This window comes from Sinocyclocheilus rhinocerous, unplaced genomic scaffold, assembly GCF_001515625.1.
Source record: "Sinocyclocheilus rhinocerous isolate Xijiao unplaced genomic scaffold, SAMN03320098_v1.1 scaffold222, whole genome shotgun sequence".
Lineage (NCBI taxonomy): Eukaryota > Metazoa > Chordata > Actinopteri > Cypriniformes > Cyprinidae > Sinocyclocheilus > Sinocyclocheilus rhinocerous.
The window spans coordinates 2021242-2049050 of NW_015625652.1; the positions used below are offsets into that span (position 1 = coordinate 2021242).

Consider the following 27809-nt stretch of genomic DNA (forward strand, 5'->3'; position numbering starts at 1 on the left):
TAAATTACACTGAGCTCCCTCACTGTCTGGTCAGCTCTTCAAACCTGCTGCAGCGGCAGCTTTTCCCGGTTCAGATATCAGGGCTGTTATTGGTCCGTTTACGATCGGATATCTTTATTGGCTACTGAAGTGCCGTCAAAGGTTTGAATATCAATTCAAATTGTGGGTGTACTCTGTAACGAACTATGATTTAAAAGTAACAAAGTAGATTATTGTGCTTAATTTGTATTTAAGTACAAGTAAAAGTACAGCTTTAAAAATATACTCCAAAAAGTACAAGTACCCGAAAAACTACTTAATTACAGTAACGTGAGTAGTTGTAATTTGTTACCTCCACCACTGCGTATTTTAAGTTGTTTCCAATGCAAGTGATCGCGCCGGCGCCTCCATGTCCTGCAAAGCGCGATTTAGCTCCTCTTTGCACAAACGATTGGATATACGTCTAACAGCGCACATTTATATAGGTTAAACATTTAAACTAACATTGTGATATGCTTGAACTGTTTCTTTAGAATAGGGAACACTTATTCACTATCAACTACAACTTTTCCCTCAATAAATTCCTAATTTGCTGCTTATTAATAGTTAGTAAGGTAGTTTAGGTATTAGGTAGGATTAGGGATGTAGAATAAGGTCATGTAGAATAAGGCATTAATATGTGCTTAATTACTACTAATAAATGGCTAATATTCTAGTAATATGCATGCTAATAAGCAACTAGTTAAGAGACCCTAAAATAAAGTGTTACCAATTGTTTTATATCTATAGATTTTATTTTAGGCAAATCATGATGATTTGAGAAGGCTAAATTGAGCAAACATAGGCTATGATCATCTTACTGTCTGCCGCTGGCCGCTTGGTCGTTATTTTGAAAAACAAAAACTTACATTTAACGAACAAAAAATGCTCCAAACGTTTTTCTAAATTAACCTAATAAAAAAACTAAACAAAATATTATCACTTTATCATTACATACAAAACTGAACTATTTTAATAGCTGAAACAGTAGTAAGCTGTTTTGGGAGTAGGGAAAAAAAGTCGGGCTTGGGTCGGACTCGGGCCAAGAATTCTGAAGAGCTGTCAGACAAGGGCCAGGCTAGGGTCTGAGCATCTCGGGCCAGGGTCGGGCTAGGGCCTATATTTGAGGACGACGAGAGACAAATCTACTTCAACATATGGTGATAACGGTATATAGCTAACTGTTTTAATTTATTCCCTTACTATATATATATATATATATATATATATATCATGTGGCCCGTACATAGTGGGAAAAAAAATTAGAAGAAATGTATTTTGTGTTAAACAGGTTGTTTTTGAAAGTCGGTGCTTGAAATAAAGCTTTTTATTTCATTGATTTTTATTGAATCATTTAGTGAATCAGGTGCTAGAACAATGCAGACTGTGCATGTAAATAAATGACACAGCGGATGCAATTCATTCTTAGTGAATTTTCCCTTATCTGACTGGCTTTTATTAAAACAAGCTGCCTCGTATGATAACAGCATGTCTGTATATTTATTTGAGAGCTGCGAGCCTTTTTTAAGGCTAATTCAAAAGGCTCCGACAGCACAATTATCAACTGTAAATGTGCTGAAATGCGTTTTCGCGACCGGCCGATAGGGATAGGTGACATGCCGCAGAGATGCGGTCTTCGCTCAAAGTTAACAATCCTTTTCACAACCTCTGAGGGACATCTTAACGCTTCATAGGTTAAGGTTTCATGAAACTGTAGTGATATTTATACATATTTAAATAGAGAAAACTGACAAAGTACTATTCGATGCTAAATAAAGTGCAATTCCAAACAAGCAAATCAACAGATGCTGTGGTCATGAAAGCTCATCTCTGCTGAGTCTCCTAACACCCTCTTCCTTCGCCCCCCTCCCCACTTCCTGCAGGCGGCAGATGGCATCATCTAAGCCCCACTGTGCACATTAAATAATTAAAACTCTCATCAGGACCTGGACACACATTGTCGAGAGTGGCATTGAGCCAGACTGCGGAAATCACCATTTGGCAAGACAAGTCAAAAAGGAATGGAATAAAGCTTTTTATTTCATTGATTTTTATTGAATCATTTAGTGAATCAGGTGCTAGAACAATGCAGACTGTGCATGTAAATAAATGACACAGCGGATGCAATTCATTCTTAGTGAATTTTCCCTTATCTGACTGGCTTTTATTAAAACAAGCTGCCTCGTATGATAACAGCATGTCTGTATATTTATTTGAGAGCTGCGAGCCTTTTTTAAGGCTAATTCAAAAGGCTCCGACAGCACAATTATCAACTGTAAATGTGCTGAAATGCGTTTTCGCGACCGGCCGATAGGGATAGGTGACATGCCGCAGAGATGCGGTCTTCGCTCAAAGTTAACAATCCTTTTCACAACCTCTGAGGGACATCTTAACGCTTCATAGGTTAAGGTTTCATGAAACTGTAGTGATATTTATACATATTTAAATAGAGAAAACTGACAAAGTACTATTCGATGCTAAATAAAGTGCAATTCCAAACAAGCAAATCAACAGATGCTGTGGTCATGAAAGCTCATCTCTGCTGAGTCTCCTAACACCCTCTTCCTTCGCCCCCCTCCCCACTTCCTGCAGGCGGCAGATGGCATCATCTAAGCCCCACTGTGCACATTAAATAATTAAAACTCTCATCAGGACCTGGACACACATTGTCGAGAGTGGCATTGAGCCAGACTGCGGAAATCACCATTTGGCAAGACAAGTCAAAAAGGAATGGAAGGCAAAAAGAGTAGAAAGAGTGAGAAAGAGAGAAGATTTCTCTGTGATTTAAAAGAGGGTGTGGTTTCTTTACTTTTTTATTCTCCACACAGTTATGTTTTTTTTTTCATAACTTTAGTTGTGTGGTAACTGCAGTATGCAGTGTTTAAAGACTTTAGGATAAAAACATAATATTTTAAACCTGTTTTGCTGCAGCACATAACAGATTTTCAGTCCCTTTTCATTTTTTTTTTTTTGCCTTTTGATTCATGTTGGCTCATAAAAACATGAACTGAGCATCACACAGTGGCATTTCCACCGAACATGTGGCCACCTGTGGACTACAAACAGTGTAGCCTGGGCCTCCGCCTGGTTTTACAAAGAAGATAAATAATACAAGCTCAGGGTGGATGTACAAAACAGCATTCTCTGTTATATCAAACCTCATAACCTGTTTATCTGCTTTGATTGATAGATTTCAGATGTGTGCAGTGTGGGTAGGCGGTTTATGGTGATTTTATATACATCCTGCACAAGCAGGAAGCTGTTGCCGGAGAGGAGGAAAGCCCTGTGGTTACAGAAGGCAAAATGGTTTAGAACTCCAACACAGGCCTGCAAATCTAAGCAAGACAGCCTTGTTATGAAACCTACTGAAAGATTATTATGCTTCTTTTATCCAACCATTGATTATTTGATTGATTGGGAATTAGCCAAAATTTAAACAAATGTACATTGGAGATTCATTGGAATGACGCAGACAAAAGATTTAATGGAAACTAAAGTCTATCATTAAAGGAGTATAGGCTAGTTCACCCAAAAATGAAAATTTGCTCAAAAAAATTTAAGCTTGCTGTTAAAAACATCACAAAAATCCACATGACTCCAGTCCATCAATTAATGTTGTGTAATAAACATATTTGTAATAAACAAATCCATAAAGACATTTTTTAAAACAGTTCTAAACAAATATGTTTATGGATTTAGATGTGAGAAGACAAAGGGAAATGGACATTTTCACTGGAGGAAGTTTTATTATGGATTATGAATTGGTAGTTTAAAAGTCTTAATGATGGATTTGTTTATTACAAATGCGCAGGTTTTCACTTCACAATACTTTAATTGATAGACTGGAGGGGTGTGGATTTCTTGTGGATTATTATGATGTTTTTTTCAGCTGTTTGGACTCTCATTCTGACGGCACCCATTCACTGCTGAGGATCCATTGGTAAGCAAGTGACGTAAAATGCTAAATTTCTCCAAATCTGTTCAGATGAAGAAACAGAAAGTAAATTAACAGATAGATTACAACTACGCTATGTGGATATCCAAATTATATTGAAGCCGTATCCAACTTTTTTTGTTTGGATTTTAAGTTTGCATTTTAATCTTTGATAAAATATTCATGCAGTTGTTATGTCGGAGCATTGAAAGTGAGTTCGTCTCTTATCACCACGCAAATAGAAACAGTTCAGTAGTTCAAAATTTTCAATTATATATAAACCATTAAGTAACAATCAGACTGTCAGATGTGATGGGCTGGCTGCAGTTCCCGTAGGAGCTCTGCTATCTGAGACTAAACAGTGTTAACTACCACATGAAGCTATCCATGTTGCCTGAGGGCCTTTTTACATCTGACACCCATTCAGTGAACTGGTGTAAAGAAAGAAAGAAATCTAAAAAGTTTCATTTACGCATCTGCAACTAGAGCTAGTGTGAGCCAGATAGAATACAGCCACAGCATTTATCTGTTTACCTTTTTTACTTTTTGCTCATGTCAACCTTCCTGTAGACTTGAATGAGTGGTGTCTCCTCCACCACCATCAGGCTCTGAAATCGGTTTCTTTATACAGAGTATTTTGCAATATATGTGCAGACTATGTATGTAATATCTCGACAGTGCTATGTCTCTTCATTGGGGTGTTTTTGTGCACATTGCATTGCATCTTGCAGCAATCCTGCACCTGTATTTTCTTGTGGGGATCAATAAAGTATTCCTTTATTTTTATCTATGCTATTTATCTACTTCTTTTTATCCTGTCTTCTATATATTCAGTTACAAGAAATATCTTCAAATGAATAGATATGACTTTTGAATTCAAAAGGTCATATTGCAGTTTAGTTGAACTGAGACCTTACAAAAATCGATTACGTTTAAAGGACCAAGAACCACGTGTGCTGGAGGAAGATCATCTAGACCTTATTTCATAGGATGCAAGTGTCTCACATGCAGGCAAGAAAACATCCCATATGTGGAACAGTTTCACAACGAGCCAATCAGACTGGAACAAATCAACATTTCTGGCCACTAAGAGATCGCCTCCTTGCGTTTGAAGTCCGCGTGAAACGACATTCGCAATGCATTTTATTTCAGAAATATGATATGTTTGAGTATTCAAATAGAAAAATGTAGGGCGGGACTTGATTGGATCATAAAAAGTGCCAGAATGGAACCAGTTGGTTCAGATGTGGAGTTGAAGAAAAATCTTTTCCATGTTCATTTAAGAAACATGTATTAAGAAAGGCCAGTGTTGACTTTTAAGCAGGTTAAACAGTGTAAAAGTGGGGTTTGTATCATTGTGGACTGTTTAAAAGTTTGGGGTCTGTTGTTGTTGTTAATTTTTATTTTTTTCTGTGAATGTGAGTCTCTTGTTGTAGATATATGTTATTCTCTCTGTTTGATGTGTACTAAAACAGAAAATCTGTCAGAAAAAGCTTACATTTTTAAATGTTTTTGAAAGAAGTATGTCATTAGCACCAAGGTTGCATTTATTCGATAAAAAATACAGACATAAAAACTTTAATATTATGAAATAGTATTACTGTTTTACATACATTTTAAAACATAGTTTATTCCTATAATAGCAAAGGTATATTTTCAGCAGTCATTACTACAGTATTATAAATGTCTTTACTGTCACTTTTAATTAATTGCTGAATAAAAGTATTAATTTCTTTAAATTATCTTTCTGATCCCAAACTTCTGAATGGTTTTGTATGGTAATAAATGGTTCTTTGCTTCCTCTTCTTTGTGTGTGTGTGTATATATATATACAGTATATATATATATATATATATATATATATATATATATTATTCTGAACTCCTTATGTTTTTGTGTTCAGATAAAGCCCCTCATTTTTCCCGTTTGGGGGATGTGGAGGTCAACGCTGGACAAAACGCCACTTTCCAGTGTGTGGCAGCTGGACGTCCCAATGAAGCAGAGAAGTTTCTGTTGGAGGTGAGTATACGGTAGATTTTTAGTGAGAATAATGAGGTTTTGTCAAATTCAGTAATAATCAGCCAAAGGCTAAAGTTGTGACTTGCTGCTAGTCAAACAAAATTATAGCACCAAAATGGCTCAAAGCACCTCAATGTTAATGTGTAAAAAGTACATTTTAGGAACACTTTTTTTCCAGATTGATTTGGTCTTAAAACTACTTTTGTCCCTCAGATGAGATCAGAAAGGCCATGTTTATAAAATCAGAATTCCTTCTCCTTGTCATTTAGTTTTTGTCCAAAGTTTCACCAAAAACTTTTCGGAAAATTAGTTAACTGTCAATCTTCAAAACAAAGCCATATAGAGCTAAACCGCTTCACCGTTCGTTATATAATAGTATTGTTCTGGGAGCATTTTTAGGCTGAAACATTGTGTTTGCAAGGAACATTTCCCACTGTCTTCGGAGAGCTGAAGGTTCTGGCATCAAAGGTGGAATTAAATCAAATGAGTGATTATGTCACATCAAGGTCAAGGACAGATGCCTGTGGTTGCAAGCTGTCACAGCAACACAAGATTCTGCAATAATCAATGTCCTCAAACCCTCTGAAGTGCTCATTCCTCCACTAAACACAGCAGGAGATATATGACTCTACAGCTTCACTTCCGATTTATATAGACGTTTTCTTACTTCTTCTGTCTTTAATCATGGATATTGTGCTCTGTAAATATTTATTTATTTTTATATATGGCATCCGTGGTCCATTACATGATGACATTTGGTGACCTGAATATTTTACAGTGTTTTAATTTCATTTAAATAATTGTTTGCATTTATTATGTTATTTTACTGTTTTCAACATTTATAAGAAATATATCTTAAACACAAAATCAGCATAATTATATTTGAAAATATATTTAAAATGAATAGTTAAATTGTAGTAATGTAGTTTTGTATTTTTAAATGTATTTTTGATTTAATAAATGCAGTCTTGGTGAGCATTAGAGACGTTTTTCAAAAACATTCAAACTTATAAATCTTACCAACCCCAAACTTTTGAATGGTAGTGCATAAATAGTAAAATCGTGTGTATTATATATATATATATATATATATATAAATATATAAAAAAAAAACAATATTACAGTAACTTGATTAAATACATTTTAGTGTATTTTACTTTTTTCCTAATTACATTATTGTCATTTTTTTTTAATCAAGTGTGTCAGCTAATACCAGACAAACGCATGGGTCAAATGCATCAGTAATGCATGGCACGCTTAGTCCAAAACAGATTGTCCACAGCTCTCCTGTTTATCCTACATGTTTGCCTGTCTGGCAGTTCACTGAATGTGATTGCTAGGTTGAACAAAGACCGAGTGGCTCTCAAAGCCAGATGATTGTACGTTTGGCTTTGTTTTATGCGAACCTCAAATTTGCAACCATTGCCCACACATTTACCCCTGCATTCAGGTCTGGTTTGTGTGGTCTTGAACCACATTGGAAGCCTAAACACTTAAGCAGCCCCATAATAAACGAACACACATAGTTGTTTAGCAGCCGCAGACCTCCTTCTCGAAGTGCTTTCCGTTAGTATGAGTGCACTCTCGGTGCTCATTTTGTGTCCTTGGTATTCAGAGAGGGGAAAGAGGGGAATGCGTTGACATCTTGGATGGGTGCTATTCACACCACTGTCTCGCTTAATTACCCGAGCCGCAGTGAAAGCTTGCTGTTATCAAGTGTGGTTTTGTGTGAGAGACGTGTCTGGTACCTCACAAAGCTCCACGTAGCAATTCCTGATGTGACGAGCGAGACTTTCAAGACTTATTCATTTTTGGCCCTTATTCAGATGAATCATACTTTGGTGTCCAACATATATGGCTCATCTTTCAAAATAAACTGAAGCTATTCACTGTCATTTATGTGAATGAAATTGCGTCATTGCACTTACTGTAGTAAATTAAATGTTTATTTAGTCAGATTTTAAATGCAAATATTGCGATCATTTATAGCAAACCCATGAGATGTTTGTGCTGCTCTTTTCCATACAATGAAAGTGAATAGTGAACAGTTATTTTAGTGTTATTTATATACAATTATAGTATTTATTCAAATTTTAAATTATTTTAAATTACATTTTATTTTTATTATTTATTCAGTTTTTGTTTCTGCTTTAACTTATTTGTATTTCAGTTTTAGTAATTCTGGTATTCAACCTTATTTTATTTTTATTTTAGTTTAGTTTAGTTTAGTAAACAAACATTTTTTTTTAAATATAATTTAATAACAACACTGCTGTCAAGCTCCAAAAATTATTATAAAAAAAAGATGTTCCCTGAAAATGTTCTGTGCCATCATGTATCTTCTTTGCTGCTTCTCATATCTCATTCATGCAATTTTAAATATATGCTTATTTATATTTTGCGTATTGTTATCAGTTATGGGGCATACACAAACTTTTGACGTTTTCTCTATTGATTGTCAGAGAACAACTACTTAAATATAGGTCTGTTTCTCACACGCGCCTATAAGTTACTTGCGTAACTTAATATTATTATAATAACCAGTCATATGAACTACTTTTATGTTGGTTTTATATCTTTTTTTTGTGCTTTTTGCAGTTTGACAGCCTGTCACTTATGATATATATGTGTACATAAATCACATAATTGATAACTTCATCATCAAGAAGTAATATAATTGGGCAAATGCAATTTAGTGTTGTTTTGGCTGAGCATTTGTGTCCTGAGCTTAATGATAAATGGCTCTATCCCTCCAGAAGTTCTGTTGTCGCTACGACTAGCATCCAGAAAAGTGCATTGCTCATTCAGTCTTTATATAAGTACTTGGCAGCATGTGCTTGGTGACTAGGCTGTAGCATTTTCTTGTTTTTCTTCTTTTCTAGCGGCACAATGGTGAAGTGTCTTCAGGTGGTTCTGTCAAGTACTTGGGCCGCAACCGCTTCTCAGTGTCCTTTCAACTGGAGGACGTCCAGAAGCCAGAGCAGGACCTCTACCGCTGCGTCACGCAGTCCTCCAGAGGCTCCGGCGTCTCCAACTTTGCGGAACTCATTGTCAAAGGTGAAGAGCTTGTTTTCTTTCCTTCTTTTGTCCTTTCAGTCTTCGTTTTACTGCCCATAATGTGCACATCAGAAGATAATGGGATTCTGGCTAAATCCATGTCATTGTATCCTTTTTTCATTAAAGCCTTGCATTCTCACATCTTATGCTCTTTTGTCCTGAAATGCCAGTTTAGTAAGAAGGATGTAAAGTATGTGTGGACTGTTGTAGTAGCAGACTTTTTTTGGGCAGTTTAAAGGGGTAGTACACCCAAAAATGATAATTCTGACTTTATTCACTTCCCCCTAATTAAGTTGTTCAGTACAAAAAATATGATTTTTTTTGTCCTTTTTTTGAGCTTGACAGTCTGTCTAAAAAAGTCCAGTATAAAGATTCTTTAAAAATGTATTGTTTTGTGTTTCATGAAATAAAAAACAAAACAAAACAGCATACAGGGTTGGAACAACATAATGATTAAATAATGACAAAATTTTCATTTAAGCTTTCCCTTTAAATTCTGAATCAACCATAAAACTTGACACCTGCCCATCAGCCTGGAGTGGCAGCTTTCTGTGTCCACCTGTGAACCCGGGTCAGATTGATATCCCCTAAGCAAAAGGAGAAGTCAGGGGTGGAATAAGGATAGGGATGGATGGAGCCACGTGGGTTATTCAACATCCGTTCTCAAGGCATACTGAGAGAGGTTATGAGACAGCATCATTCTAATCCTATTGATAGATATAGAGCAGCACGGATTACGGAGAGTTTAGAATACGGCTTTACTGTATTCCACAATGTGACCCAGAAGCACAGCATTATAAACCTTCAGGCTGTTTTCTTTAAATGCAGTCATAACAAACCAGAAATGAAAAATCACAGGTAATACCCTCAGAGAACCTAAAAGAGAAACTTCTAGCTATTCAATTATTTGTACTCCCTCACACTGTTTATTATTTAACCCTAAAGCCCCTACAGCAAGGCTAAGCACTTTGCTTTCTTCACACCTAAATCACAGAATAAAATAGTAGTTTTTTGAACCAGCTGCGAACATGGAAGATGGGCGTTATCCCTTTTGAATTGTTTTCTTTAAATTGTTTAGTTTCATTTGTTTGTTTGTTGTTTTAAATTTTATTCTATTCGTTTTCTTTAAATTGTTTTTTTTGTTCTGTTTTTTTGTTTTTTCATGTTTTGTGTTTTTTGTTTGATTTTAGTTTAGTTTTTCATTTAGTTTCGTTTAGTTTAGTTTAGTTTAGTTTAGTTTAGTTTAGTTTAGTTTCGTTTAGTTTAGTTCAGTTCAGTTCAGTTTAGTTTTGTTCTGTTTTTTCATGTTTTGTGTTTTTTGTTTTGTTTTGATTTTAGTTTAGTTTTTAGTTTTTAGTTTTTAGCTTTTAGTTTTTAGTTTAGTTTAGTTTAGTTTTGTTTTGTTTCTCTGCTTAGAGAAAACACCCTTGTTGTATAGGTAGCACTTGTTTTCCCGGCAGATAACCTCCTAATTTGCATGGTTTTCTTGCTGAAGCGATTGGATAAGAGTGCCTGCTAAATGCCTTAAATGTAACTATATTCTGGGGTAAAATTGCTAATGTTCTCTAGATCTTGTCATCAAATTCAAAACTCATTTGACATGCAGTGTTTCTAGGGGACTGATGAATCAAATGTTCAGGAAAGTGCTCGATACAAAGCACTTGCTCTTGTAGCACTTGTCACACTGACTCATTACAACTTCATCATTATATTTTTACCAAAGCCCTAGGCATAATCCACTTGGGAACATTGCAATATGAAGCACAACTTATAATGAGACCCGCTTGCATCTCTGTCTCTATGTTAGAGAGCTTTAAAGCCATTTCAGACTATAGCTGCATTCCCTCTGCAGCATGTTATTGGCATTGCTTCCTGATGGCTTTTACTTCGACAGGAGGTCCTATTTAAAATGCATTACTGCACCTCAGTTAAGCACAGCAGATTGGCCCCACCAGACGAGTCCATAAAGCTATAGGCCCACATGCAAGCACGGCAGCATTGACGCAATCTCATTACGTTCATCTTAGTTTTCCCTTCCCCTCGCTCTGATCTTCTCCTTTTCTTTTCCAAACTGCCCTCCCACGCTTGCCCCCACTAACGAGAGGCTAATCAGTCCTTTAATTAGCTTGATCAACTCATTTCACAACTCACTGTTCCTCAATGGGCCCATAGATTACACAGCAACAGGGCTAATGCAGAGGAGCCAGAGGGCTAATGAGAATTGTTCTGTCAGTCAGTAAGGTTCAGATCTGTTTTTCACAGTAACACTGAACTCTACTCTGGCGAAAGAAGCTTCCTCAGGGTGAAATTAATCATCTGCCCTAACCAACGCTGGATAGAGGGAGAATCGCAGAGACGGCCCGTTTTTATGTCTCTTCGCATATGAAAGCGGAGTCTAAGTTGACTTTATATTATTCTCTGAGCCTTTCTCTGACAGACAAGATGAGCTTTATTATTCCCTGCCATCTCATATCCCTCCCAGGAGAGGCTTTCTCTGTCCCTAGCTGAATATTTGCCATCTGCAGCTGGCCCTGAGAGAGAAAGCTTACAGACACAGCAGACCCGAAGATTAGTCATGGGAAAAGTCAGCGCTGATATCTTTTCATTCGTTGGACCCTCGCTTCCATCCTTCCAAATCGATTTCTTTCACTAATTGTTTGATAACTCAAGACCCTTTGAAGTTGTAGTCATTAGTCAGGGTTTAAATATATATCTAAAAAACTTTATACCTTGCAAATCAAATGTGAGATTGTGGCTACTGTGTAGCTGCCCGCCGAGTTCCTCAGGGGGCCAGATATGAAAAGCTCATGCTAAATAGCATGACCTTGTATCTGAGGTTCTTCCACAGTTTACAGGCTTGCACATCTGTTGGTTTACTTAAAGCTCTCCCTCGAGGACTTGAAAGAACCAGCTATTGGAGATTTAATGTGCATGAACAGATTGGTATTTTAACCCTTGGAACTTGTGTTTTTAAGTTGTACAGTTTGAACTGCAAATGTTCTTTCACCTCGTGTCAGTAGTGTCTGTTCAAGATAAGCTTAAAAAAACTGCGTAAAAGAGATCAGACAGATTCAGGTTAGCGTACATTAAAGGTTTTCATATATTTCTCCTGGGGGCTGCTTGAAAAGGGCTAAAGTATTAACATGTTTTCGAATAGATTTTTACCATCATCTCATTTCTGTCTCCGTCACAGTTCCTCCATCTCCCATTGCTCCACCCCAGCTGTTGAGAGCAGGCTCCACGTATTTGATCATTCAACTAAACACAAACTCCATTCTGGGTGATGGCCCCATCATCCGTCGGGAAATCGAATATCGGGCCAGCCAGGCACCTTGGTCTGAGATCCTTGGAGTTAACATGGTTACCTATAAGCTCTGGCACCTGGATCCAGATACAGAGTACCATATCAGTGTGCTGCTCACCCGGCCAGGCGAGGGTGGGACGGGACCACCAGGACCACCCCTCATCAGCAGAACCAAATGTGCAGGTGAGTGACCAGAGAATGTCACATGCATTACGAAGTTATGAAAATTAAAAATTCCTGTAATATTTTAATGTTGGATGAGAATATTTTGAGTTTCTATTGAAAAGTCTGCAGTTGCTCTCTATTTGATCTTGTTGTAAAGCAAGAAACTATTTTTATAATTTTTTTTTTTTAAGATTATGTAAAATAAGTATTAGCCTAATTTAAGTTCTAAAATTCATTTAAACATTATATATATATATATATATATACACACACACACACACATACTGTATACAGTATATATAAATGGATTTTAGAATGTAAATGAATACATATTTTACACAGTATTTATTCAGAACAACTCTATACATACCCTGTACCATAAACATTAAACAAACCAAGATTGCAAAAAATGTGTGACATCAGCAATTGCTGAACAGCATGTGAATTTGGTCAAGTGTTTAATGCTGGTTCATAAAATATATAAATTTCTGAAAAAAGTGGATGATTAATTGGAACTTCAATTTTCTGAACCGAAACGGCAGGCATCTCTCCTGTGGCGCCTTCTTGTGCCTGTCAAAACAAACAGCGAGGGGTCGGTAATGCATGGTTCTACCTGCAAATGAGAGTCTCCACCACATCCAGCTGTTTCAGTCCTGGAAAGGGTGTGATTAGGAAGATTGATCCTGTTTTTATCTGAGTGAAAACGAGAGTGAAAATGCAGGTTGAGGATTGGACCCAGACCTGGTCAACATAGTAATGGTCACCACATCCGCTTCCAAACACACATGCTATCACACAAATCACTGCCTGCCTTTTTAAATGACACACCACAATCATTCCCAGCTTGTTCCTGAGACCAGACACCTACCATTCATCAGCAAGCAAGACGAAAAGAGGCAGCCAGGTGAAAAAGGGAGTGCGGAAAAGCATGACAACACAGGAGGCTTTAGAATGACATAGCAGGGAGAAAAAGACATCAGCAGATAAGACGAGAGAGTCGGAGCGAGAAATATTCGTCTGTGAGTCACTTCGAGACACGTTTTTGTCTTAAACAGCTTTTGTCTCTAAAAGAAAGGCGGAGAAAATGAGGAGCAGACGTTCACGCTAAATATTTCCTACTGTTTCCATTTCCACTTCCACATTAAGTCTAGATTGAAATTCTTCTTTAAATGGAGTATTTGCATCATATTCCCAGTGGTGCCTCGCTGCACATGAATATTGGGGCCGTTTAAGCTGCTGTCATATTTGCTGAACTGTTGAAGATGTAATTTTGACTCAATAGAAGCACATCAGTGGGATTGGAAGTAAAATGAGGTTTTCCATACTCCGCTCGTGCTCAAATCTCCTGTGTATTCTGCCGTCAACTCAATAGAAGTCGAAGATATAATTGAGTGCTTGGAGAAGTGTGCTAGTGGGAACGCCATGTTGTGTCAGAGGCTATGAAGTTTTGATTTGTTTGACAGCGCTTGCTCACACACACACATACGCTGGTACGTTCGCTGTGATGACTTATTAATCACGGTTGAAAGTGGGTTAGCGTTTACAGTCATGTGACTCGATATTCAGATTAGCCTCCAGAGAGCTCTGTTATAAAAAATATTAGGCTTAGCCACTGCTGCAGGACAAGATGTTTGTTTTGTAACATCGTCTTCAATCGTTTTTATTCTAAATTTAATCTTTTACTGAATTTGATGGATTTATGGTTCTTTACTAAATGCATTAGCTTCAGCTATCAAGGGAGGGATATTTTAGTCTTTAGAGGTCTGGTCATGGAGCTTTCAAGTATGCTTCACTTAAAGGAATAGTTCATCCATAAATGGACATTCTGTCATCATTTACTCACCCTGATGTCGTTCCATACCTGAATTACTTGTTTTTCTTCTGTGGAACAGAAAAGAAGATAATTATTTTATTACATTTTCTCCCTGATTCTTTTGTTCACTTTTTGGATAGAGAGAAGTGTCAGCTCATCTGTCTTCATCCAGCAGGTGAATCCACCTCCTCCATTACAAAGGTGACTGTAATCATCTTCTCTGGCTCCATATGAGCCACACAAAATGGCCTCCATCCGGGGATGCCATTACCTCCTGTACACAGACCTGATGCTGAAAATCTTTCCTTTTGATATATCCCTTTCTGGCATCCAGCAAGATCTTGTTAGTTTATTTGTTTGTGTAGTTAGGCTCACCTTATATGGTTTCTCTCTCCTAGCAGCTTATTTTTATTTTGGGTTTCACTGCAAGAACGTTAGATACTTCCAGGACCTTGGGTGACTTCTCCGCCAAAAAAACTGGAAGAAAGTGAAATGAATGATGAGATGACTAGGTTGTTTCTGGCTGCAGCTGAAGATTGCATCCTGGTGCGCGGCTCTAGGTAGTGACCTACATAAAAAATGATGAAAGCAGGCACAGTCCTGTGGGCACAGGCAGGGAACCGGTGGACATTTCGCCAGGTGTGCTTGATGAGGCGTTGTTGTGATTAGGAGCAGGATGTGATGTGAAGGAATATTCCTCAGAGGAGAGGGAGATTAGAAAGGGGAAAAAGATGGAAGAATGGGACAAACATTGTACTTCTGCCGCAGACTGGTTCACAGATGGACCTCCACCTGCTGCTAGGTCTCTTTAGGTGTTCATTGGAGTGAGTTACACTCTGGAATGTAATCACTTAAAGGTACAGTGCACCCAAAAAAATGCAAAAAATATTTTACTCACCCTTGTGACATTCCAAACTTTTATGACTTTTTCTTCTGCCAAACACAAAAGACAATTTTATTTGATTGATTGATTGATTGAAAGTCAATGAGTCTTTTATTGTATGGCCAAAACGAGTTAATACATTTTTCAAAACATCATCTTTTGTGTTCTGCAGAAGAAAGCCAAAAATGCATATTTTCTCATCATGTACTCGTCCTTGTGAGATTCCAAACATGTTTGACTTTCTTTCTTGCATGAAATAAGGTGATGTTTTCAACAGCGTACTGCTGTTTTCCCCATGCAATGAAAGTTGATAGTGATGAGTGCTGCAAAATCTCCAAAAGGGACAAAAGCACAATAAAAGAATTTTATGCTGTATACTTTTCTGAATGGAGCTTTGTGTGAGGAATAGGCCAAAAGACAGAGCACCAAGTTTGAAATATGTGATGATTGAGTAGGGTAGTAAAGTTTACTATTGAGTAGTAAACATTTCAGTAAATAATGATTTAAATTTCAGTCTGTTCCTCACACAAAACTATTGTATGACTTCAGAAAACCTTGAATATCCTGCACGAGTCACGAGTCAGGAATCCTTTTATGACATTTTTATGGTGCTTTATAGTTCATTCTGGAGCTTGACAACCATTGCTCACTATATACAGTATATTTCAAAAGTTTGGGGAAAATTTTAAATTGATCAAAAAGGACAGTAAAGACATTTATAATGTTACAAATAATTTTTTCAAATAAATGCTGTTTTTTTTTACTTTCTATACATCAGAGAATCCTGAAAAAAAAGTGTCATGTTTTCATCAAAAATGTGTTGCTCAATTATTTTCAACATTGATAGTAATTAGAATTGTTTCTTGAGCACCAAATCAACATATTAAAATGATTTCTGAAGGATCATGTGACCCTGAAGACTGAAAGAATGGTGGCTGTAGCCAGCTTGCCATTACAGGAATAAATTACACTCCAAAACATATTAAAATAGAACAGTTACTTTAAATTATTATAATATTTCACAATGTTGTACGACTGCGCAAGTCATGCAAATCATTTCTGGGTGAACTATCCCTTTAATAAATGTGAATAACATATAGCAGCTTATTCGTTCACGATTTTTATTCCCATAATTTAACATCAAATACGAATGCTCTTATGTACATTTGATTAAACCCACTCCCATCCATCTCCATATAAATAATTTTACCCCAAATATCACAGAATCATGTTTCCCATTCTTTTTCCTTTTACAAGCCAACGACCAGAACTTCACGCCCATTAGTTCACTGTATAACCTTACTTCTCTCAGGACTATCTCATGTATCAACATTATCTAGAGTAATGGGACAGAAACTGGTCTTGTTTGGACTTCCAGCTGCCCGTGAGGAATTGACATGCTGCCCCAGGCCCCTGGCTGCTCTCTCTGGGTTCGGTCCCATCTCAGACGGGAGCCAAGGAGTGGGCGCTCGGAGCGCTGCTCTTGGCATCCAGACAAAGCCTTCGAACTAGGTTAAGGGAAGTAGGGTGACACAAAAGGCCCTTTGAGCTCCTCAAAGAGCACAGTGTAGACACTTGGATTGTTTTAAAGACGACACAAGCCAACAGCATCCCATTAGTTTGCTTTTAACTAACAATCAATAGTTCCATTAAGACGATCATCACTCTATTTTGGTCACATTTCCTGTGGAGGCAAATGGGACCTTTTGACATTCAATGTGTATTTTAGGAAACGAACATCGCTCATTCGTGTCATTTTCAGGTCCACTAAGTGCTTCTGCTGATAAGAAATCCAATCGCGCTGGAAGTTAATCTAAATGTAAATCTACAAATGAAACGAAATGTAAATCTAAATATAAACCTTAAGGAAATGTGTAGAGAGATGTGGCGAAAGCTCTCTGATGTGTGAGATATTTCAGGATTAACGGAGCTTAATGTTACGAGTGCGTTTCTGCAGGAGAAGTGCTGAATTAGTATTCTGCGATCCATACATGTTCTCCTCTGAGGACTTCAAGACGAAATGCTTTTCCTCTAATTCACTGTCCTTACGGTCTTGGTGCATTAGCTACCTCACCTTACCTTAAGTAGTAATCCTAATTCTTAAGAGCATGTCTTCTGAGAATCGGTTCGAGAGGAACAATAAAGACCTTGAGCCGTGACCTCATACTTTTCACAGGAAGTGCGCACTTCACATCCCCTTTGTTGTACCTTCCCACTTGGGTCCATTAGTCATCAGGTCCCATTAAAAGAACAAAGAAATACAATACATTATGTGGAGATATATTTGACCAAAATGCATTGATTGTCTTAATAATGGACCGTGACAAATGCTCTCATTGATAGTGAGGCTGGATGTCCTTGGTTCACCCTCCCTCGCTGTGAGAAACACTAAGGTTGCTGTGTGCCCTACAGACAGTAGCTTCCTCTGTCTCTTTATATCACATACGCCAAAGGTGGTCGCTGATCTTTCTGCCCCCGGTAAATAAGAAAATACGAACACAGATGTGAGTTATGCCAAAAATAGTTGGCCTAATGCAACGACCTTGCACTAACGGTAACTGGCAGAGCTGAGTGTCCTTGAACGGGGCTCGTGGCCCCTGGACGAGGTGCAGGCAGATACTCGATTTGCTTAGCGACACAGAGGTGGCAAATGGCGGGAGAGAGAGTACAACCTACAGCCTGTGGAATTAATTAACATAATTTGGCATGAGTTGTGTCCTCATTAGCAGGTGGTCCGTCAACCTTTTTGACCGTGGTGGCGCCTCCTGCCTGTGGTGGGTGGGGTAGGCGAGAAGTCTTGTGACCTGGTGATGTCCCCGTGCAGATTCCCTGCATTTTTGGCTTATGTTAACAAAATGTTTCACCGTTTTCTATTCCAATAGAGCCCATGCGGGCGCTGCGTGGTCTTCGAGCCTCGGAGATCCAGTCCCGGCAGCTGACCTTGCAGTGGGAGACGCCAGCCTTCAACCTGACCCGCTGCCACACGTACTCGGTCTCCTTGTGTTACCGCTACACTACCGCAGGGGGCGGCGGTGGGCACAACACCACGGTGAGAGAATGCCTGGCTGTAGAGCACAACACTTCACGCTTCACCCTCAGAGATCTGCCTCCTTTTCACACCATCCAAATACGCCTGGCACTCGCCAACACCGAGGGCAAGAAGGAAGGGAAGGAGGTCATGTTTCAAACTGAGGAGGACAGTGAGTAGCAGAGCTTTCAATGAATATTAATCTGTATATGTCATTTGTTGTATTTCTATTGCTGTGGTGCCTGGGTTTCAAGAGTGGGGAAGCGCAGATGTCTCATCATGAAGGACAAATTGTGTAACGTGTCACAAAATGTGGGAAGTCGTCATAGTTGGGTTAACTTAGAGAGCAGGGAATGGGAGAGTACCACAAATATATGTTTTTGCATTCCCATTTGCTCAAATAGTAAAAGAAAAACTCCACGATATGTTTTCACGACTTTCAGAAAAAGGAAAAAAATTGAGAGAGACTGACAACGGCAGTCAGAGGTGAACGTGATTTCACCAAGTACAACATGATCCTGGAACAACATTCCAATTAACCAATCAGAATTGAGGGATTAGTTTTCAAGAAATGTCAGTTTTAGGCTTACAGTCAGGGTTAGATGCTTCTACACCCTTCTTATTCACCTATCATTTCCCTCTGATTTTAGGAATAAATTATGGGTAGGGTTAGGTTTAGGGGTAGGGATTGGGTTAAGTCTATATTTTTGGACAGTAATGTTGATCCAGGATCAACAAAAGATGTTGATCCAGGAACATGTCTTACTTGGCAAAATCACGGCGACCAGCAGTCAGAAGAGAGAATGATGTCAAATTTACCGTCCCTCCCATAGACGCTGCATTAGAAACACCCTTGCATTAGCGTTAACTAGTTTTTTTGTAATTTGATGCAAAGGTGATATAATACAAAGTATAGTGTTATAAATGTACATACATTTAAAAAAAAATCTAAATATAAAAAACGTTCAAGGATTTATGATGCTGATGACCGTTGAAACGCGTTATCACAGTCTTGTGAAAAAAGTCCATGATTGACAAGGTTCAAATGGAAATAGGCCAACTTTCCCAAGTCCTGTCCATTTAAGAGCTCACTTATTCATCATTTAGAGAAATGAGGCTTCAAAACGAGTAAGTGATTCAAAAGATAGTGATTGAAAGCCTATTTTTCAGTAAATAATCAAACATTTACCAGAAAGAAAAAATGGATAGATTGGTGGATGGATGATAAAAGACGAATGGATTATTGAATGAAAAAAGAAAGAAAGGGAAAGAGGTATTAACACATAAAGAAAGAGTTGACAAAGTTAAGTTGTTCCTATAGGGTTGAAGTATTTACTTCTGGAGCCTTCTGAATAAAAATGTTTCTCTTAGATCTGTTCAACATCACAATCATAAAGACACAGACGTTCCCAAATGGATTTGAAATACATTTTTAATTATTCTCTCCAGGGAGCTGAGCATGAGGAGGTCAGGGAAGATTGTTATGCCCGTTTCTGTGCTCTGTCCAGCCGGCTTGGGCTGTAAAAATTCTGGCTAAAAGACAAAATAATTTTCTGGGAAAAATTTGAAACACTAGCGTTTCACCCAGACAGGAAGTATGATGAAATAAGAGAGAAAAAGAGAGGGAGGAAAGGGAGTGCTCAATTATCAACACTCCTCTGAAGCTTCAATCAGCAATTCTTTTCTTTCATGGCCTGTCACAAGAAAAAGTGATGGAGTCAGCGATTTGGACTCAATCTGAGTGAGCGTGTTATTTTCGCCACCGGCTATCTCTGCCTCACCAACTATCACCCTGCGCACACACTCTGTGCACATACCCGAGGGCTAACGAGGATGGCTCAGTGACAGAGCACAAATGGCTGTAAAAACATCTGCTGATGCGTTACTGCTGCAGTGTGTGAGAGCTCAGAGCATCATCTGTCTCTCTAGCACCATTTCCACTTCCTCCTCATTCTTTCTGCCAACGTTTATGTCTGTTAATGAACTCGTGTTAATATTAATCAGCCAAAAAAAGCTGCGTCATCAGCTGCAAGTGTTGCCCTTTCTTTCTGCCGCACAGGCTTTGTATTTCCTGCTGAGAAGTTCAGCTTCGACCAGCATGAATTTCCATGCTGCTCCAGGCTGGTTAAGGCTGCTTTCATGCCGGTGTGGTTGATTGATCAGTGTAACTCTGCTGTACATTTGCAAACCTATGAAGCTAATTAAGCAGCATGGCCTTTCTGGTGAATTCGGTTAAGTTAAATAAAAAAGTTTTTAAGAAAACTCATTCTTCTTTCTTCTATGCATTTGAAAGCATGTAGGGCTGTCAAGCTCCAAAAGGACAAAACTCAAAAGTGATTGATATTGACTCGTGTACAATTATCCTTTCAATTATTCTGAAGCCATATGATATTTTTTTGTGACGAAAAGACACAAAATTTATATTTTTATGAGTAGCTCTCAAATTTCATTCAAGTATGCTGTGTGAGGAGGTCAAAAGCCATTGGTTCTCAATAGTTTTGTAAAATGGAACTCGCAATACAGCAAAATTTTAATATGCAGAAGTGCTAATTATATTTCAGAGCTACAGTAGAGGGCTAAGGTTTCTGTAAATAAAGACTGAAATAACACAAATCTAACAGGGAACAAATCATGAGTCATTACCATTTTTATGATATTATTTTGGTGCATTTTGCGTTTTTTCCCCCTTGATTATTTTTGTGTTATTTACATGCATTTATAGTATTAATTAATATTTAAATTTGCTTTTATATTTTCAGTTTCATTTTAATTTTAGTTTAAATTTGAGTAATTTTAGTATTTTCCCCCATGTTTATTAGTTTTTGTTGTTTAATATTTATATTTAACTTTAATTTATTTTTTATTTCACTTTTAGTTTTAGTACCTCAACTTAAACTTATTTTATTTCAGTCAGTTGCTAAAGCAACATTTCTAATTTTAAATAAGTTTATTATTTTAATTTTATTTTAAACACATCATACACTATTGTTTTTAGCGGGATTCCCAGACCGCCACATTCCGTCAAATCTGGAGAGCAGATCTCTTTAGCTCTTTGATTCCATATCACATATTCAAGTGACCTGACAACAGTACTGAATCACTTATATTAGTTATAATGGGATGAGTCTGTGTTCATAACATGAAAGGCCTGCTTAAGACGTTCATAATGACAGCAGCTGTAATGAGGATATTAGAGTTGACCTTTGGGGGAATTTAAGCGATTAACCCTCTCACTTTGAGTAAATGCTAGTGAAATTACTAGTCTGACAGTGTAGGATCTTTCCATTTCTTCATTCATAGCCAGTGGCTTCTCTGGGTTCCCACAGTTCCCGGAGGCATTGCTCCCGAGTCTCTTACCTTCACTCCGCTGGAAGATATGATCTTCCTGAAGTGGGAGGAGCCGGTGGAACCCAACGGTCTCATCACGCAGTATGAGGTATGTGCTTTCCTGCTCTTTACCGCACTCATATCCATTTCTCTCAAGCTGTCTGAATCCGCAGAGATTGGCTCTCTGACGAGTCAGCGTTTTTACCAGGTGAAATATCGATGATCCACAACCCTTGAAAGACAAAACTTCCCACTGTGTGTTAAAATTGGACTGCCAGTTTAAATTATTTATGAAAGTGCCGCTAACATATGATCCCCCGCGTGCGTGTGCACACAGACCTGACTGACAGTGGGCTGTATTAGGAAGACTTTGGAATGCGAGTGTTTACCACCCCTGTATAATTTGGAGTTTCAGTCTAGTGGGCCGGAAGTGCTGAGTTGTTGTTGTTGTTCTTTTTCAACTCAAGTCAGTGACAGGCAGAAAGTATGTATGAAGTCATGATTTGGACCTGGAACTCTGCCTGCTGCCAGAGACACAAAAGCCACCAAGGCCAACCCTCCCTCTAATTGGTCCCTACTGCACCAGCCATCTGTTAGTAAATGACAGAAAGATGTCTCTATCTAAGTTCTATATGCTGTCTCCTACACTTTTTGCCATTTTAGAATCTTGCTTTATTTGAATAGTTGCCACGATGTCATCATAGAACAACCGTCTTCATGAACCGGGACAATTGTCCTAGAGCTACCTGGGATTAATTGCTTTGCTGGAGGACACAATGATAATTGCTCATGGCTCAGTTCTCAAAGGGACTGAATCAGCAACCACCCAGTCCTGAGCCTTAACCAATACACCACGATATTTTATGAATGTGGCTGCTGTAGAAGCTTCTGGAACAGTTTTGAGATGATGTCAAGAAGTCATTACCTAGGTAATGTCACATACAACCCATTAAAGAATAATTTATTTAGATCCAATTGTGTAAATAAAATCTAAATTTATTTAAAATGTAATTAAAAAATGTATTTATTTATTATATAAAAACTTTTTGTCATAGATTTTTAATTGATTTTTAATTATTTGGAAAATAATCATTATGTAATTTCATTATCTATCTATCTATCTATCTATCTATCTATCTATCTATCATTCAATCGTTCTATCGCTCTACTTATCTATCATTCTGTTGTTGTTCTATCTATCTATCATTCTATCATTCTAACTATCTGTCTGTCTGTCTGTCTGTCGTTCTATCGTTCTATCGTTCCATCATTCTACCATTCTATCTGTTGTTTTATTTATCGATTATTCTGTCATTGTCTGTCTGTCTGTCTGTCTGTCTGTCTATCTATCTATCGTTCTATGAACCTATCTATCGTTCTATCTACCTATCTATCGTTCTGTCGATCTGTCTTTCTATTTATCTATCATTCTATAAAATCTAAATTTTATTATATAACACCTTTTTGTCATTGATTTTTAATTATTAGGAAAATAATCATTATGTAATTTCATTATCTATCTATCTATCTATCTGTCTATCTGTCTGTCTGTCTGTCTGTCTGTCTGTCTGTCTGTCTATCTATCTAGTCTGTCTGTCTATCATTCTGTCATTCTATCTATCGTTCTGTCTACTGTTCTATCTGTCGTTCTGTTCATCTATCATTCTGTCAATCTGCCTGTCGGTCTATCTGTTGTTCTGTATAGCTATTGATACAAAATCTTAAAAAATATAAAAGTGCTGCTTTGTCCCACTGTCACGTGCAGGCATGGTAATGGGTCATAGAACTACAACATGAGTTTTAAAGTCATTATTTAATTATAATTTAATGTGTGCATGACTTTGTGTTTTTCTCTGTTTTATTTATTTGTATTTATTTAGTTTACAAATTGCTCTGTTGCACTACTTAATCAAGACAAACCAAAAAAATAGAATATTTTGTTATTTTTGTTATTTACTTCTGGGATCTAAGAATCATTTTTACAGTGTGGTTTTGTGTACCAAAAAAATCTATATCATTGTATAATTGTACTCTTGAGATTAGAACTGCCGCAAATTGAAAGCTTATGACTTTGTCCCAAAAAGAAGGATAGCTAACAGTCTAATAAAAGCCTTTAAACTGTTTCTTCATTCTTCCGTTCAGCGCACACAGATTCGGCCTGCTCAATGGAAAGTTGGTGGGCCTCCCACAGCCAGCATCTGTCTCTCTGTTCCTCTGTTCCAGAACATTCTCACACCCTTTCTCTCTCTGGTCACACTGCCTGCCTCAGTGTCACCTTTCTCCTCGCCCATGATTCAGGCTTAGTCAGTCACTAAAAAGTTGTGAGAACGGTGCTTCTGTCACGCTCCAAAACACTCATCTCACCTCAGGAGGAAAAGTCGCTTTTGTTTGTGGATCCATCATTTGGCTCAGCTATGGCCCGAAACGAGATCGACGCATTTTTTGAATGCCACCTCTGTCCATCAGGCGCCTCCCCCGTTACTATTTGCACTTACTGAGTTATCTCTCCTTGATAACACGCGTTTCTTTTTCTCCCCAGGCCATAGCTACCAAAGTCGCCTCAAGGATGTTTTCTAAAGGGGATTTAAAGGCTTGACCTATAAAGTGGAGGCAAGGACAGATTTTCAGGCTCAAGCAGCCTGATCTTCTCAGACATACAGAGAGATGAAGAGAGAAAGAATAAGAGAGAGGCAGAGCCTGGAGAATTCGCTCTCGTTTCTCTGTCTGTCTGTCTGTCTGTCTATCTATCTAGTCTGTCTGTCTATCATTCTGTCATTCTATCTATCGTTCTGTCTACTGTTCTATCTGTCGTTCTGTTCATCTATCATTCTGTCAATCTGCCTGTCGGTCTATCTGTTGTTCTGTATAGCTATTGATACAAAATCTTAAAAAATATAAAAGTGCTGCTTTGTCCCACTGTCACGTGCAGGCATGGTAATGGGTCATAGAACTACAACATGAGTTTTAAAGTCATTATTTAATTATAATTTAATGTGTGCATGACTTTGTGTTTTTCTCTGTTTTATTTATTTGTATTTATTTAGTTTACAAATTGCTCTGTTGCACTACTTAATCAAGACAAACCAAAAAAATAGAATATTTTGTTATTTTTGTTATTTACTTCTGGGATCTAAGAATCATTTTTACAGTGTGGTTTTGTGTACCAAAAAAATCTATATCATTGTATAATTGTACTCTTGAGATTAGAACTGCCGCAAATTGAAAGCTTATGACTTTGTCCCAAAAAGAAGGATAGCTAACAGTCTAATAAAAGCCTTTAAACTGTTTCTTCATTCTTCCGTTCAGCGCACACAGATTCGGCCTGCTCAATGGAAAGTTGGTGGGCCTCCCACAGCCAGCATCTGTCTCTCTGTTCCTCTGTTCCAGAACATTCTCACACCCTTTCTCTCTCTGGTCACACTGCCTGCCTCAGTGTCACCTTTCTCCTCGCCCATGATTCAGGCTTAGTCAGTCACTAAAAAGTTGTGAGAACGGTGCTTCTGTCACGCTCCAAAACACTCATCTCACCTCAGGAGGAAAAGTCGCTTTTGTTTGTGGATCCATCATTTGGCTCAGCTATGGCCCGAAACGAGATCGACGCATTTTTTGAATGCCACCTCTGTCCATCAGGCGCCTCCCCCGTTACTATTTGCACTTACTGAGTTATCTCTCCTTGATAACACGCGTTTCTTTTTCTCCCCAGGCCATAGCTACCAAAGTCGCCTCAAGGATGTTTTCTAAAGGGGATTTAAAGGCTTGACCTATAAAGTGGAGGCAAGGACAGATTTTCAGGCTCAAGCAGCCTGATCTTCTCAGACATACAGAGAGATGAAGAGAGAAAGAATAAGAGAGAGGCAGAGCCTGGAGAATTCGCTCTCGTTTCTCTCAGATTAGCACATTGTCCACTTTCCTCTGAGCACCGCCGACAAAAGACTCACAGGGTACTGCGTTCCCCCTCAATCCTTCCCCCATCACTATCCTCCATGCCTCATATCTTAAAAGAGGCTGGGTACAGGTGCAGCAACTGTCTCCTAAGTCCCAGAAGCACACTGCAGTCAACACTCTAATGCTAGGCCACTAATGTTCTAATGCTCTGCACGTTTGTGATCCGAAAGTTTGTCAGGCTCATCTATCTATCTATCTATCTATCTATCTATCTATCTATCTATCTTATCTGTCTATCTATCTGTCTATCTATCTATCTATCTATCTATCTATCTGTCTGTCTGTCTGTTTGTTAAAATAAACCTACCATAAAAATTGCAGACCCTTCATTTCTTTGTAAGTAAGTAAACTTACAAAATCAGCAGGGGATCAAATAAATATTTTCCCCACTGTGTCGTTCTATCGTTCTATCGCTCAACTTATCTATCGTTCTGTTGTTGTATCGTTCTATCTATCGCTCTATCTATTGTTCTGTTGTTCTATATTGTTCAATCCTTCTATTTATCTATCTACCAAACATTCAAACCTAAAGGCTTTTTCAACTTTAAAAGTATTTTTTATGCAAAAATTCATTTGTTTGAGTTACAATTCCTTAAATTCAAATTGTAACCATGCACCTAGTTTGAATTCAATTCAAACAAATATTTGCAAATATTTTAAATTATATTTTGTTAACAATTATTGGGTTGATATTGATTCAAAACTAAAGCAAATCAGATCATATGTTGCTTAATGTTACATGAGGCCAGAAGTCTAAGAAAAGTTCCCAGAATCGTTTTACTGAAGAAATGAATCAAGACTACATGGTGACCCAGAATCTTCAGTGCACATGAAACACTGAAACATTTCTCCTTTTTTGTGGACATTTAAGAATTTTTTGTTGTTGTTGTGCACCTTTTAGACTTCCTTATGTCATAATATAATTCAGGAAAACCTTTCTGGTAATGGATCTTAGATCTTTGTTTCACTGACTTTTCACTTAAAGTGACTTGGTGTGTGGATTTTACATTACTCTTAAAACTGCTTTATACAGCATACAAATATTCTGTAAACAAGATGATGTTGAGTAGCTTAGGTTTCCAATGAAAATCGTTTCAAAAGAAGCCAAAGCTTCAAGGTTTGTGTGATGACAGGAAACACGGACAGGAGCAGAGATTGTGAGTGCTGTCATATGATACCTTCACGGTATTCTTTGCTGTAAAAATGATAGTCTAACATGCCCTCTAGCTTCCCGCTGGTATTAATGAGTAGGTTACCACGTATTGTTTATACAATAAATGTTTAATTTCATATATGAATCATTTTCAACCCACTCTGAATAGGGAGGTCAGGGTTAGTAAACTTTTGTAAAGCATTGTTTGATCTGAGCTACCACACACTGAGTCATTGCATGTTTGCTTCCAAAACAGCAGTGATTTAATGAAAATATGATTCATTTAAATGGTTTTAATACGTGCAATTACAGATCAGCTACCAGAGCATTGAATCATCAGACCCCGGGATCAACGTTCCAGGCCCGAGGCGCACCGTATCCAAACTGAGGAACGAGACTTACCATATGTTCTCCAACCTGCATCCTGGCACCACCTACCTGATCTCTGTGCGGGCGCGCACCGCCAAAGGCTTCGGCCAAACAGCACTCACTGAGATCACCACCAACATCTCTGGTAAGGAGTTGGTCAGGTTGTTTTAGGGGGCTTTTAGGTGTGAGTGTGTGTTAAACAGAGCACTTCCAATACAAATCTGTCCCGTCCGAATGGAGTGAGTGTGTTTAAATGTTTACTTATTTGATTGACTCTTATCCAACTAAATGTACTGTAATTATGCAAATGATGAATATCTCTATTTTTATCTAAAAAACAAACAAACTAAAGACTGCAGTGAAATATTAGCTATCGAAAGGCGTTGGCGCAGTTATTTCTGCATCTGACCTAATTGTATATGCATATTGTAGGAGTTTCCTTTTCAGACACAAAATTTACAGCTGTAGAGCAGGGCCTAAAGTTAACACTCGCCAAGTGCCAAATGCAAGTAAAAATCAGCATTAGGGAGCAGTGTTGGGAAGGTTACTTTGTAAATGTAATAGGTTACAGATTACAAGTTACTTTATTTACCATGGTGGTAGCTCTTAGACAGTTTGTAGTCTAAAGCTTTCAGTGGCAATGTGGATTGATGTAATTGGCAGACATGGTGCGCTGCAAATTCAAACGAGAACCAATCAAAAGCATCAGAATAGCATCACTTTACTAAATGGCCTTTAAATGGCAGGAGGCATCATGCACATCAAAAACAGGCAAAGCAACAAATGAATATTAT

At 37.9% G+C, this 27809-nt stretch overlaps 1 protein-coding gene across 1 annotated transcript in view; it reads left to right on the forward strand.

Moving 5' to 3' along the window:
• LOC107705793 (receptor-type tyrosine-protein phosphatase U-like) overlaps positions 1 to 27809 on the forward strand; it is a 276526-nt gene that overhangs the window by 177393 nt on the left and 71324 nt on the right. The window contains exons 5-10 of the mRNA XM_016509251.1: positions 5856 to 5971; positions 8854 to 9028; positions 12222 to 12515; positions 18076 to 18393; positions 21548 to 21657; positions 26959 to 27160. Coding sequence (XP_016364737.1) covers positions 5856 to 5971; positions 8854 to 9028; positions 12222 to 12515; positions 18076 to 18393; positions 21548 to 21657; positions 26959 to 27160 — 1215 coding nt within the window. The remainder of the gene's footprint in view (positions 1 to 5855; positions 5972 to 8853; positions 9029 to 12221; positions 12516 to 18075; positions 18394 to 21547; positions 21658 to 26958; positions 27161 to 27809) is intronic.